The following is a 13,549-nucleotide window of genomic DNA, read 5'->3' on the forward strand; positions in this document are numbered from 1 at the left end:
CGATTAAACTTCATGTAAGTCCGAATTACTTTTAAGGAGTCCTGGGTTTAAAAGGTTTAATATTTAATCTGACTGTTAAAAAAATCATAGCAATCTATTTCACTTTTTTTGTTATGTTAGAATAAGAACTGGTATATTTGGGGCAGAACGTGCTGCTTTGGGAAAGCAGATCGGTGGCCTGGTATGATGTTTAATTTCCATGCACCTTTCCAGCTCTTGTTCTCCCACAGACTGGGTCTAAACCAAAGGAACAGTGTACAAGAGTGATATATAGTTTATAACCTATGATACAATTTATTTTCCTGCTCTCAGGCTGTTGTTACGTACCCAGCTCCACTTTATTAAATGTGACTTATGAATTTAAAAAGGAAAATTAAAACGTGAATAATAATTAAAGACAAAAAAAGTGTAATCACTGCCAATGCTACAATTGTGTAGTCTTAGAAAAGCAGACCTGTTTTAATTTTGCGATTAATTCAATTATAGTAATTTTCTAGTGTTCTGTTTGTGAAAGAGTAAAAATAACTGAATTATATATTATATTCCTCTGAAGGGGAGTTATTGATTGTTAAATAGTGTCTCTTTTTTCAAGAGTATACTGAGAAAATTGTGCTAAAACGTCTTACATAAGTGCTGCTTAATTAATAATGAATATATTTCAAAAATCAAAATTTAATAAGCTAATAAATTATTAAACTATGGTGGGACGTATAATTATCAGATCTCCAAAATCCCTACTGTCAGGGATGGTGAACTTGCAGCACTGTTACTCCTTCTCCCTTGTCTTTGAACTCACCCCTTTAAACAGGTCGACCTTTGTGCTTCTGCATTTGTGGGGATTTTTATTTTTCCACTTTGCCACTTCCCACTGCAGTCTTCCATGCACTGACTGACCAGGCTCAGTTACTGCGGGTTCTCTCGGTCAGGAGCTGTGGTCAATCGTTAATGCCTGATTTTGATAAATCTCATTTTAACAGTACAGAAACAGCAAGGGACAAGGCACAGAAGAGTTTTAATCAATGAAACATTCTTTAGGAATCGTAACATTGCAGAATTTGGGGTATTCAGTAACATTTTTGAATGCTGATAAATAATGTTTTAAGGAAGAAAAGTAGCTGAAAGAAGTAACCTATTTGACCTTAGTAGCATGCAAGAATTAAAAATGAGTTTCTAAGGGATAAATATATAAACATAAATAGAAAATTGGGTAAAATGTGCACCACACTGTCAGCAGTAGGTTCTTCAAGACTGGCTGGATATTTTGCTAGCTGACTTTCTAGAAATAAATTCAACAGATTGCCTTTTTAGGCCTGCATGAAATTATTTACTGGAGTGCTAGATGGAAAATTGCAAGTTAAATGGGAAATTAGGACACAAAAGGTATGGTAAAGAATTTGATAATGAACTGAAAACAAATACAGCTGAAATACGAACTGTAAGATCAGGAGTATATTGGAGTTCCTCAATAGTTGCACTTGAATCTAGTATTAGTCAATGTTTTTGATTAACAAACTTAGCATCACAAGTAGTATTTTTTCTAAGGATACTTCAGAGTGACACAAGATTGGGGATTACTCTGTGTCAAAGGCAGGATTGGAGTGTCTGGGATACCAAAAGTATGAGAATACTAAAAGTAATTGAAACAGTTGAGAATATGATACTCCAAAATGCAAGTGGGGGAGGGGGGACGGGGGATGGGCGGGGAGGGAGGGAAGAACAATTTATTCTATGTGTTATGAATTTATTATTTGAAAATGACTGAGAAGGACATCAATGTGCTAATTTATTGGAGAATGTACTTAATTGATGAGAGAAATGCAGTTTTTGGCATATCTAACAAGATATATGCACTAGCAATAGAGAAGTATCATTGCCATTCAGTAAACTGCTTAGTGTGACCTCTTCTGGTATGCTCTGTAATCTCTGCCTGCTGGTGTTCAAAACAAATGAGTTCAAACTAGGATGACTGCAGAGAGCTGACAGTATTTTGGGGGGAATGTAGAGATAAAAACACCAATGCTTGTTTAGGTTTTAAAACCTGCACTGTACTTTCATGGGTAGAAAGAGTGAAGTGTGTGTGTGTGGAGGTGTCTTAAAAAAAGCAACAAACAAAAGCTAAAAAACCCAGCCCAAAACTGAGAGAAATGAGGGGGGAAAATCCAAAACACGGTAATTCCACCTGGAAGAAATATCTAGCAATTTTTTGAAAAGGATTACATGTCCTTACTCCTATGGTGCTGTAGTAACCTAGATGGTAATTTTTAACCTTCAGTTCTAATTTGTGGTTTATCTGTAAATATTTCTAAGGCTTTCTCTTCTGCTGGAAGCATATGCCCTGACTGCATCTTCAGTGCCTAGGACTGTCGGCAATGAAGAGCCCTTAAAAACCACCTCCTTTGTAAGGATCGCTTTTAAATTGTTTTATGTTCTTTTGGTCTGTCTGTTCCCAGTACTGGGAAAGCAAGTATGTAATTTTGAATTGGAGCCAAAGTAGCATCTTCACGGTTTAACAGCTTGGCATTCTTTTTAATGACTCCTGCCGTGTTTACCAGGAGGTTATATAGAGATGCTGGGCTGCCTTTTTGCTAGCTCTCTAGCAACCCTTACAGTCAAATAAATCTTCACAAGCCTATTGTAGGTATTCCGAAAACCAAATGTAGCTGTGCTGTAACAGTCAGTAGTCAGCTCGTGTGCGCTACATTATAAATTATTACAAATCAGTCTTTCAAGTCATGTTAAATATTTCACATGGATTAGAATCATTATGCTTCTTGAAAATGTGGTCTCAGCAGTGAATAGGGAAATAAGCAATTTTTCTGTAAGTCTCGGCCCCTCTTAACCCAGTGATGACAAGGTGATGGTAGACTATCTATGGATGTGCTTTTGACACTTGGAGAAGTGTACATATTCCTCTGACCTATAGCCTTATCTTGTACAGCTCTGTTTCTCCCTTTGTCAAATGATGTTATATTTACCTACCTATGTAGTATATTTTTAAAATCCAAAGATGAAAAGTGCAACCTCAGAGGTATATCCACACTACAGGGTAGTAGAAGTGGTTAGTCAGAGCGTAGAAGCATATGGTGATATAATGACCAAGTTAACTCACCTAGAAATAGTGGGATGAGAAGGGAAATAAATTTTCATGGAGCTCTGTTGCGCATCAGCAGAATGTTTCTGGAACCCAGGTGAACTCTTTAAAGCAAGCTTGTTTGTCTCTGAAATACTTAAAAGTTTGCTTTGCAAAATACTTAAGCATCATTCATCATTATGTGCCCTGGAGAATTTTATTTGGGATTCTTCAAAGTCTTCCTGATTGTTGGTGCATAATAAATGGCAATCTGGACTACAGTGAAACTGATACGCTGTCATTCATTTAGGATTTAGATGAAATGGTTCTGTTTCCCCCTTCTGTTTATCCTTTCCATTTCTTCTAGAACCACATCTGGTCCAGGAGAGGGATATCGATTTACTGAGGCTTTAGCCATATAAAATGGAATTAATACAAGGAGAAAGAATATTAACAGATTTAAGAGGGTTGGTTCCTGTTCTGTTTATAACTGTACTTGTCTACTGTCTTTTGGTATTATCTGTAGTTGGGAAAAGTGTTTGGACCCTTATCTACTTAATGACTGTATAGGAGACGTCTGTGATGAGACTTAGTTTCAGTATACGCACACTTGGTATTAAGATACCTCCTCTGTTTCAGATGGTGTTTTATTTTACATTACAATAGTCAGTAATCCAGGTTTTAACATGTATGTATTTTATATGATGTTACTCTAAATGCCCCTACTGCTGTTACAGACTTTGACTTTCAGTTCACAGAAAGAAAACATTATACATTTTACAGGAACTGTACTCAGTTTTTTTTCAATTCTGAATCAGAAAAGCGTCAGATTTTAGCCAGCTAAGAGGAGAGGAAGTAATATGTTCCTAGTAAGTATTAATTGCAGTTGTTGTTCTTCTATTTCCTGATAGCTGAGCAGTGATCCCCACTGGCATTGCCAGGCTTCTACCAAACGTAGCAGAGCACTGTACGTGACCTCTCTTCTGGCAAGTTAAGCTGTCTCAGAGGGAACATGCATGATATCTCACAGTTGAGGAGAGAATATCCTGTCACCTGTAAGGAGGTTAACACTTGTGTGTGCTGAGAAATCTCTGGAAGAATTTTGCTTACATGAAGAATAAAACCTTTCACAAGAAACAGGATTAACTACAGCAGTTTGTTATTAGCTCTGTGTTAGTCTAAGATTCACGCTTTAACAATGTGTCTTGGAATGTATTAAATTATCTACCTGTATTGAATAGGTACAGTAAAAAGTTCCATTAACAACTCTGAATCTTTCCTATACTGCTAGATATCATGTGGGGAGCAAAAATCATAGAATCAAAACCTCTTTTTCATTTTGGGTGCTGGAATATTTGTACAGCTGTATTTTTATGGTAGTGTTTTCTATGTTAGGTTGGTTGGTCTCTTGTGTTACCTATTACCAGAGAGCCAGCTAGTAGGGATGGGTGACATTATTCAAGCCTTCCTAACAATAATATGAAAATATGATTGCTCTAAAAGTTGCAGTAAATTGAACTGTTTTGGACAGTGGACCAGTAGGAACCTGTGTCTGCCGTTTTGTTTTGGGGGAAGGCTGAAACCTGACCCAGAAAGGCTTTAGGTGTAGAGTGGCTTCACAGTGATGCAGGAATACCTTTTTCCCTATACCCATATGCCCATGTTAGGTTCGGTCACATACTAGGTCTCCTGTTCTCCATTAGTTTGCTAGGGAAGAAGAGGACTGCTGCTGATCCAAGGAAAGGAAAAAGAAATGTTCTTTCCCTAGTCTTCACACTGCTGAGTGAAGGTACCATGGGCCAAGTTCTAAGGAAGTGTTTGAAACAAAGGCACTGGGCGACTTAGAGCAGGGCTGTGCCTGGCTGTATAGAGTGGCGTGATGTGCAGTGTGAGGCTGATGTTTTTAGTGCATTGGTAATACCACCATCAGTAATTTCAGTATCAACCTACAATCAGAATCATAAAAACACTGTTACAGTACAGAGCTCGTTTTTTTCTTTAGCCTGTCGCTTAGGTGACCGTATGGGGTGGATTGACTTTGGCTGGTTGCCAGATGCCCACTCAGTTGCTCTCTCGCTCCCCTTCCCTCAGCAGTCCAGGGAGAGAGAATAGGTTGAAAAAGCTGCTTTGGATGGATGAAGAAATAAACACATGGCCTTGTAGGCCTGGAAAAGTAGGTAGAAAAGAGTTTACTGGCAGTTTTCTCCTGGAACTTGTTCCTGGCAATAGAGTCATATAGAAAATACTAGACAGGTTTTTTTTCTGAATGAATTTGCAATTTGGGGGGATAATTTTTCAATTTCAGGGATTATCTGAATTCTGGCAAGTTCACTGATTCCAACTAAGATGTTTCTCCCATCGCTTTTTTTCTCTATTGAAACATTCAGGAAAAGAAAGTTTTTTCCAACTGCTTAGCAGTTAAGCTTGGGGTCCAGAACTTTCTTCAAAGTCATTACTTGATGGCAGAGCAATGATTGCTTATTGAACTATCTGTCTACCAAAATATGTGTTATACTCCATTGCAGTTAATATATGTGGCTGAAATTTTGAAATAGCAGAAGTGTTTCTTCTGATTATGCTGAAGCTAGTTGCCAGCTGTTCTCTGAAACCGTGCTGTAGTTTGCATACAGGTTTGAGTCTTTTGGCTAAAAATAATTTTAATAGAACATAAAAGAATTTTAAGACTCAGTAAACTTTGGCTACCAGAAACTGAGTTTTCTGTGCCAGTATTTAATCCTTCTTGCTCATAATGTTTTCACAGTGTAACAGAATCATTTCAGAGACATTATCAATGTTAAGAGACCATGGGGTGACCCAAAGCGCTTCATGCTGCCCAGGAATCTTTAGGCCAATCAAGTGCATTTTCTAGGAGTTAAAACTAGCAAGCTATTGTATGTAAGAATTTTCTAAAAATTCAGGAATTTGACTAGTAACTGCTTTTCAGATTAAGCATACTTTTTCCCTCCTCTGCCTAGTAAGATCTAAATTAAATCTGCCTTCAGGACACATGGATAATTTACTTAAGCAGTAATCAACTGAAGGTGGGGAAGTTTTCCTTTGTCATTAATAGGGATGGTATTATTTTCTAACAAGTGAAAGAAACACAGCAACATTCATGCTATTACTAAAGTAAAGAATAGCAGTCAGAAGTAAGAGCATGAATAGGATCATTACAAATAAGTAATGTAAGTACTGGTGTTTTCTGTGGTCATGTTTTAAAAAAACTTAAATCATTTGGAAAAACCAGAATCTTTTGTGTTTCAAAATGAGGGGATTTATTACAGATTCATTTCTTGAGGAGAGGGATTTGTTGGTGGCTAAGCATGCAACGGAATAATATGGTAGTAACGGGTGGAAAAATGCATAACAGCAAAAATAAAATACAGTATAGGGAAAGACACACTAATAATAAAAATGCATGTTTCCTTAGTTTTATGTATTATTTTAACTTTGACTCTTTTTTTTCATCTGAATTCATTCAAAAAGCACAATATACTTGTAAATCTTCCAATAAGTATCCATCAACAAGAGAAAATAAATTTTTTTTTTCTTTCATGTGTATGCATGCACATTGAGCCAGGAAGTACTGAAAACAAACCAAATGCATTATCCTCTGTGATGGAGAAAAGCAGCTATATTTCTTCCAAGACTAGTATTCTCTCAAGTTATTTAACGTTGTCTTCTCCCAGTCTAATTCCCAACCACATCATGATACACTGTTTTTTTTTTTTTCCTAGTTTTTTTCTTTTTTAATGCATTTTGCAAATTCTTCTTATATTTACCTGTAAAATATAATGGCAATAATGAGGAGTTTTTTCATCCCTAACTCATTCCCAAATTTATCATTAATTCATTTTGAGCGTGTACCGGGAGGATTAGTAGCTGTGCAGACATTATGCTGTTCTGCCTCTGTAGTTCAGTGTATGCCTTTATGCATGTCTGTGTATTAAAGGGACAAAATCCTAAGGTTATGCTTTCCCTGACGCCAAGCAGAAGAAAGAGAATTAGTCAGTACTCGCTGTGAATGCTGTTGAAGAGTACAGTAGCCATGCTGTGTCTGGCAAGAGAAGTTTGCATTTTCAGGCAGGTTTGTGGTAAGGTTTTTGGCAGACTTCTTGTAGGCTTTCACTGAAGAGCAAGAACCGATGACAATGAACTGTAGAAGCAGGAAGAGGTTATTTCATCTGAGCTCATTCATGGCTTGCTTTCTCTGTTTTGTATTTTAAAATGAAATAGTATAGCAGGAAAAAAAATGGCATTCATTTATTTTAGGTGTACTTGGTGAAATCCATTCTGCCCACATAAAGCTCAACTCTTCCATTTTTATTAGACAAAGAGCAGAACAGTAACATATGTAAAATCTGCCCTTCCAATGTTTATGGCTGCTATGGAAAATGAAACTGGAATATTTTTATGCCCTGGCACTGGATACTGCGGAGCCCTCTGGAATCCTTTGGCTCATCTCCACCCTACCATTCCGCTGACAAAGTGATTCACAATTCTGAGTTTTATGATGTACAGAATGGCCCCCATTCATTAGCACTGATTGCCTTTCTCTACATGGCTACCTTTTTTTCATTGTTTTTCCAAAGACAGCTTAAAGGGACTAAGTTAACTTATAGGATTTATGGAAGAGTTGTAGCAGACTGATATATGTTAATTTGCAGGTAGATCCATAAGCAGAAGGATCCAAAGACATGACTTCTATTGATTTGAGTGTCACCTTTCCTGTGTACATTGTCTCCGAATGCTGCAGCTTTTCTCTTTTCTCTTCTCTTTTGAGCTTTCTATTTTCATTATATTTATGGGTAATTGACACTTTTACTTGAACAGTCAATATGTGAAATTGGCAAAAACTAATATTTTGAGAAACACTGGGAGGCAGTGAGCAAAATTGGGAGACAGCACACTCCTTTCACTGCAGGAAACGTTAAAAGTTAGAGTGGGAAAAGAATAGGGATGTTTCAAACGTTATGACATGAGTTAGATCCAGATGTTTTGCTTTAATGAGTTATTGCTCCAGCTGTTACTGGTCCTTGACTGAACCTTAACTGCTGAAGGTGGTTTGAAAAACCCAAAGGAGTTTGTATTGAAGTGAAGTGGAAGCATCGAAATGTCGTATGTAGCATCAGTCTTATATGGAAAATAACCCGCCAGCAAGGGGTGGTAGCAAGTCAAGGCTGGCTATATCTTAAATCACTACAGCTTCTTCATGATTGCATGATTGTAACTTTAATTTTTAACTCGTTTCTTCAGTGATTTGAGAAATAAAACCAGATTGTTTTCTTTGGGATCCACCCTCAGTTATTAGTCACAGGAGCATTTCTACATTATTTCTTTTGAAAACCTAGTAAGTCCAGAGTATTAAGTATTTTAAATGTGTTACAAAGCTAGCTGTCCCATCCATTTATCATGCATACCATAGATCAAAACTCTTATACAGTTCCCAATTTAAAAATGTAAGAAACAATCACTGTTCCATGTATTTGTTACTTATTCAGATGAGTAACTTTTATCTCTCTGAATCATTCCCTGTTATTTTTCTTACTTTCATTTTGGAAATTTTAATCTTTCTTCATGCTTAGTTTTATTCCTCATCCGATAACTGTCTGCCTTGCTGAAACCAGCATGTAATGGTCTTATTTCAGTTTTTACATGGTTCTTTTGAGGTTAAACTATCAAGAAAGTCTGACAATATTGCAGAATTATTGGTATTACTGAACCCTGTCTTACACAGTCTGCTAATGGAAGGTATGTATCTAATACCAAGTTGTGAAACAGAACTTAAAAATCGAGAGTTAATGTTTTTTAACAAAAAAATCTTCATTAGATGTTTGCAAAGCTTAGAGCTGGTTTAGTGCAGGTTTTTAGGCACTGTAATACAGTACATATGGTTAAACAGTGTCATCGTTTGGTTTGATGAACTGGAATAAATTTCTGCTATTTTTCCTTCCCAGGGAAATTACCGCTTCATGAAACTTTTACTGGCTCGTCGAGGGAACTGGATGCAGAAGGACTTAGAGGATATGACACCATTACATTTAACTACACGTCACAAAAGTCCAAAATGTTTAGCTTTATTGCTAAAACATATGGCACCTGGAGAAGTGGATACCCAGGACAGAAACAAGGTAAAAATACTGCTTATTTAAGACGACACTTGTAGTGTTACATCAAACAGTTGTGTGTGGAAAAAGTATTTAATTAATAAATAATTTTTTCCAAGTCTTCAAAATGGTCGCTGATGGAGCAGTGGCAGAATTGGGGGAGAGCAGCTGTCATTCGTTTCAGTGGCCAATCTGGCCCAAACCACGACATGGTATTATAATGATCACCTTTAGAAATATTAATATTTTCCCGATGATGGCAGCAGAAGGTCTACTATTAATGCACGTGCGCTACTGTTTCTGTGAGTGCATCATTTAGTGAGAGGGGTATGATGATGAAGTTGATTGACTTTCATTTGAAGCAGAGCACCAGTTAGTTACTTCAACATTTGTTTTGTGAAACTGCAGACTTCCTTGGGAGAAAATGTAATCTTAACATCTTCAGAGCTTTACATTACTACCTTCTTAGAATAAAGTCCTTCAGACTAATTTTCTGCATCTGTAGTGACAACAGTTGCTTGAAAGGCCAGGAAATCTGGTGGCTTTTCAAGCTGTATCATATAGTGCATATATCGTCATGAGTTTTCTGATGTCCCTTTGCAAAGTCAAGTCATGCTCTATCACATCAATAAAATTACCAGCCTGCTTCAGGAGCATGCTGGCTTCTAAGAGCCTCAGGAAGTAATCTACTGATGTTTGTTAAAAAGGACTACCATTGAAATGACCAGCCAGAAGAGATGATAGAGCTTAGAAGGAAAATGGTGCAGTTCTTAAGACAACTGATGGGCTATTATCCTTCATACAGAGGTGACTGCTAGCCCACAGTAATAGCACACTAACCCATTTTAAAAGGAAGAATAGTTATTTCATGTATAGTAACTATATTTTTTGAGGTGCTCAAATTAGTGTGGTTCTTGAGTGCTTTGCAATGCTTGATTTAAAACTGATGTGAAACAGTTGCCTCCATTAGCATTAAGAGTAGGGTAGGAAGATGCATAGGACTTTCACACAGTCCTGACAGACATTATAGTAAAGGATTTCTTGTGTTTCCACATACGTTTTGAACAAAACAGATTCATCCCTCTTGTTGGCATGCTGGATGTGTGTTCTGTTTGCAAGATGATCACATGGCCTTTAGTAGACAGATTTCTAGTAATTATTGTGGACCTGTTAATCTGGGAGCAAATTTCATGTGCTTGAGCAGTTTGTGTATCCTGAAATCTGAGAGAGACTTCTTTCAAAGAACCCAGAGATATGAACATTCCCTAAGACAATTTTTTTCTGCAAGGATATAGTGACAGAAAGCGAGACACTGTGAATGTAGATCCCAAAAAGAAGACCAAAAAACAATTATGTAACTACCATTGGCTTGGTATGGAATACAACTGGAACTATTACTGATAATGGAGGCTTTTTAAGCATTGAGCAGGAAGGTCTCTTTCCTACAAGTTGTAAGTGATCTTGGAACTGGTGCAAAAACTCCCACACCTGGCACTAATCTAACACTGATTCAAATGTGCGTACCCTGATCAAGTGTAGTTGAATCAGCTGATAACAACATACCAGTTTAGTGAGGCTGGTCTTAGTGGAAATCATCATTACATGTCTCATGTAGTGGGTTTTCATTCTACCACAAGAGGACATAGTAAGAGAAAGGGACTGGCCTTTCTAGTCAAGTGACAGCTTAAACTCTGAAATCCTTGTTTGATTTTTATCATCTAGGAAGCAGGATAAGACACCTGCAAGCCCAGTTTCCAACAAATGCATCTTCTGTCCCCTCTGGACAATGGATTTGAACCAGCCTGTGCCCTAGCAATCAACTGTTTGCCTTCCAGGATATTCTAACATGTATCATGGAAACCCTAGCTATAATTACAGCAGTCATTCTGGAGAGGGCATGCTGACTTCCTGACCATGTTAATTAATTAACAAAGGTATATGGAAACCAGCCAAAACCTTTTCGGAACGTTGCCTGTTGTTCAGCAGATTTCCAAGGCAGTGTTAAAGCATCGCCAGAATTCCCACAAAATGTAGAGCACTTTTATTCCAGTATGTGTCATGAGTAGTCACAGTAGCAAAGATGGAATTCAGATTGATGAAAGGCGGTCTCAGGGACCCTGATGGTCACATAGGTTACTTGTTTCCCTTACCGCAACTATGCATGTCAAGATTGGCAAATATAATTCCTGAACATGAGAGAGAACAATTGTTTTTCACATCTACTTCCATGTAGGCAACTGACTGAAAAGCAGGTTGTAGGTGAGAGAAGGCAGTAAACCAAGCCTACATTGGCCTCCTGGTAATCAAAAGTTTTTGCTTTCTTTGCGATTGTCAGTTTCTAGGGATACTGGTCAGCTCCACTTAAGAAACAACATTTCTTAACTTACTACAAATTTCTACTGCTGGAATTTTTTTCAGTTCGGATCCTGACAGGCTGTGATGGTTTGAACATGCTTTGTGGTGCTAGGCTGTATGTGGTTGTATAGGGCGTGAGTTATCAGACCTTTCCTTGCAGCACTTCCAGTTATGTCTTAGAATGAGCTCTTTTTCAGTGAACTACCAAACAGACAAAAAGGTCGTGCTATCATATTATGTTACTATGGTACTAAATTAACAGCTTAAAGCAACAAACATAAAAAATAGGCTCTTTTTTGCCTTCTTCCTTCACAGAGACGTTAAGGATATGATACTGAACTCATACATTCTATCTCACTGTTCAAGGATGTAAAACCAGGGTATCGTAGGCTTATATGCAGGTGTCAGGCAGCAGTTATTTCTATCCATTTTCAAATCAAAGTGCCATGTAATATTTTGCATGGGTGATGGGGGAAGAGAGATGGGAAATAAAATTCATTCTGTATCTTACAATCCTCTGCTACTTGTCAGTTGGGAGCGATATGTCTGATAAATAAAATACTTGTTAATATACCAACATTTTACTGTTTAACAAAACCTCACACATTGGTTTGCTTATGTAATTATGAACATCAGTAATGCCCATAAAAAGCCACTGGCAGTCAGGAATTGGCAGTGGGAGCATGGATTGCCTTTTTGATGTTTTATTGGACTGCCATGGATTGGTGGGTATTAGATTCAGTAATATTCAGCCTCAGAATTCTGAGTAATCAAGGACAGTGCAGAAAGTCAAAACCTTTGCTCGAGATGGATCCAAGTCCAGTGTCAGTATTCAGTGCCATCTCCCTCTAGTGTTGTATCCTTCTCCATCAGTTTGGGTTATTCAAAGAGATTTCCAGATTTAAGAGGGACGAAACTAATCACTGCAGTTGTTGAGTAGTGCAGCTCTGGTGCTGAGGACTGCTTCAGATGATCCTTCTGACTTGGACAGGGTTGCTTAATACCAAGCTCAGATATGTTCTCCAGGTCTGAAATTGCTGCACCCGATGGCATTGCCCTTTTGGCTTGCTAAGTAGCATGGACAGTATTCTCCTGCCATAGTTCAAGAAAACATCATACAAAGCAGTTAATCTTCTGCCAGAAATACTTACATTCCAAGCATAAGGGCTTCTCAGTGTGGGTCTTGCGTAAGGTGATGTAGCTTAGATGTGATTCAGACCTCCATAGCAAAGTAAGTATCTATTCTTACTTAGGTAGATGGGCCTCTTGTTCAGTTTTGTTTAAAGCCTGTTTTCCAATGTTGAGTTGTCACCCACCCTAGGTACATACGCTGCATTTTCTGTCAGTCCTTTTTATTGAAGTGTTACAAAAGATTGCTCATTTACCCATTGTTTAAAGTTGGTTTTTTACCTGTGGTCCCTGCCCTTTTCTCAGCACTGGTGGCACCACAGATGGAATGCTGTGTTTACTTCTGGGTTCCCCAGTACAGTAAGGGCATAGACATACTGGAGCAAGAGCCAGAAGGACGATTAACAGATTGGAGCATCTGACATCAAGGAGAGTCTGAGAGACGTGCGAATGTTTAGCCTAAAAAAGAGAGAGTTTAGGGGTGACTTTACTAATGTGTATAAATACTTGATGGGAGGCAGTAAAGAAGATGGAGCCAGACTCTTCTGAATGGTCTCCAGTGAACAGACAAGAGGCAATAGGCACAAACTGAAATATAATAAATTCTGTTTAAACCTGAGAAAATACTTTTTTTTACTCTGAGGGAGGTCAAACACTGGATCAGGTCCAGAGAGGTTGTGGAGTCTCTGTGGAGATAACTAAAAATCTGACTGGACAGTGTCCTGATCAACCTGTTCTAGTTGACCCTGCTTTGAGCAGAGGAGCTGGACGAGGTGATCTCTTTCATTCTGTGAAAATAGAGTTAAAGCATATTTCAGGTTCTAACCAACTTCAGTTTTCATCTTATATTAATTTTTCAACTTGTTTGTAAAACTTGTGAATATTGTGT

The 13,549-nt window shown here is 37.8% G+C and overlaps 1 protein-coding gene across 7 annotated transcripts in view; it reads left to right on the forward strand.

Moving 5' to 3' along the window:
* The window catches only part of INVS (inversin), a 101,513-nt gene that overhangs the window by 36,454 nt on the left and 51,510 nt on the right, over positions 1-13,549 (forward strand). For 5 of the 7 annotated variants that reach the window (XM_054190242.1, XM_054190240.1, XM_054190241.1 and 2 more), the window contains one exon: positions 9,028-9,201. In XM_054190242.1, coding sequence (XP_054046217.1) covers positions 9,028-9,201 — 174 coding nt within the window. Of the gene's footprint in view, positions 1-2,307; positions 2,399-9,027; positions 9,202-13,549 lie in introns of all 7 variants that reach the window. The other 2 variants (XM_054190243.1, XM_054190244.1) reach the window with 1 other exon arrangement.

This window comes from Rissa tridactyla, chromosome 2, assembly GCF_028500815.1.
Source record: "Rissa tridactyla isolate bRisTri1 chromosome 2, bRisTri1.patW.cur.20221130, whole genome shotgun sequence".
NCBI lineage: Eukaryota > Metazoa > Chordata > Aves > Charadriiformes > Laridae > Rissa > Rissa tridactyla.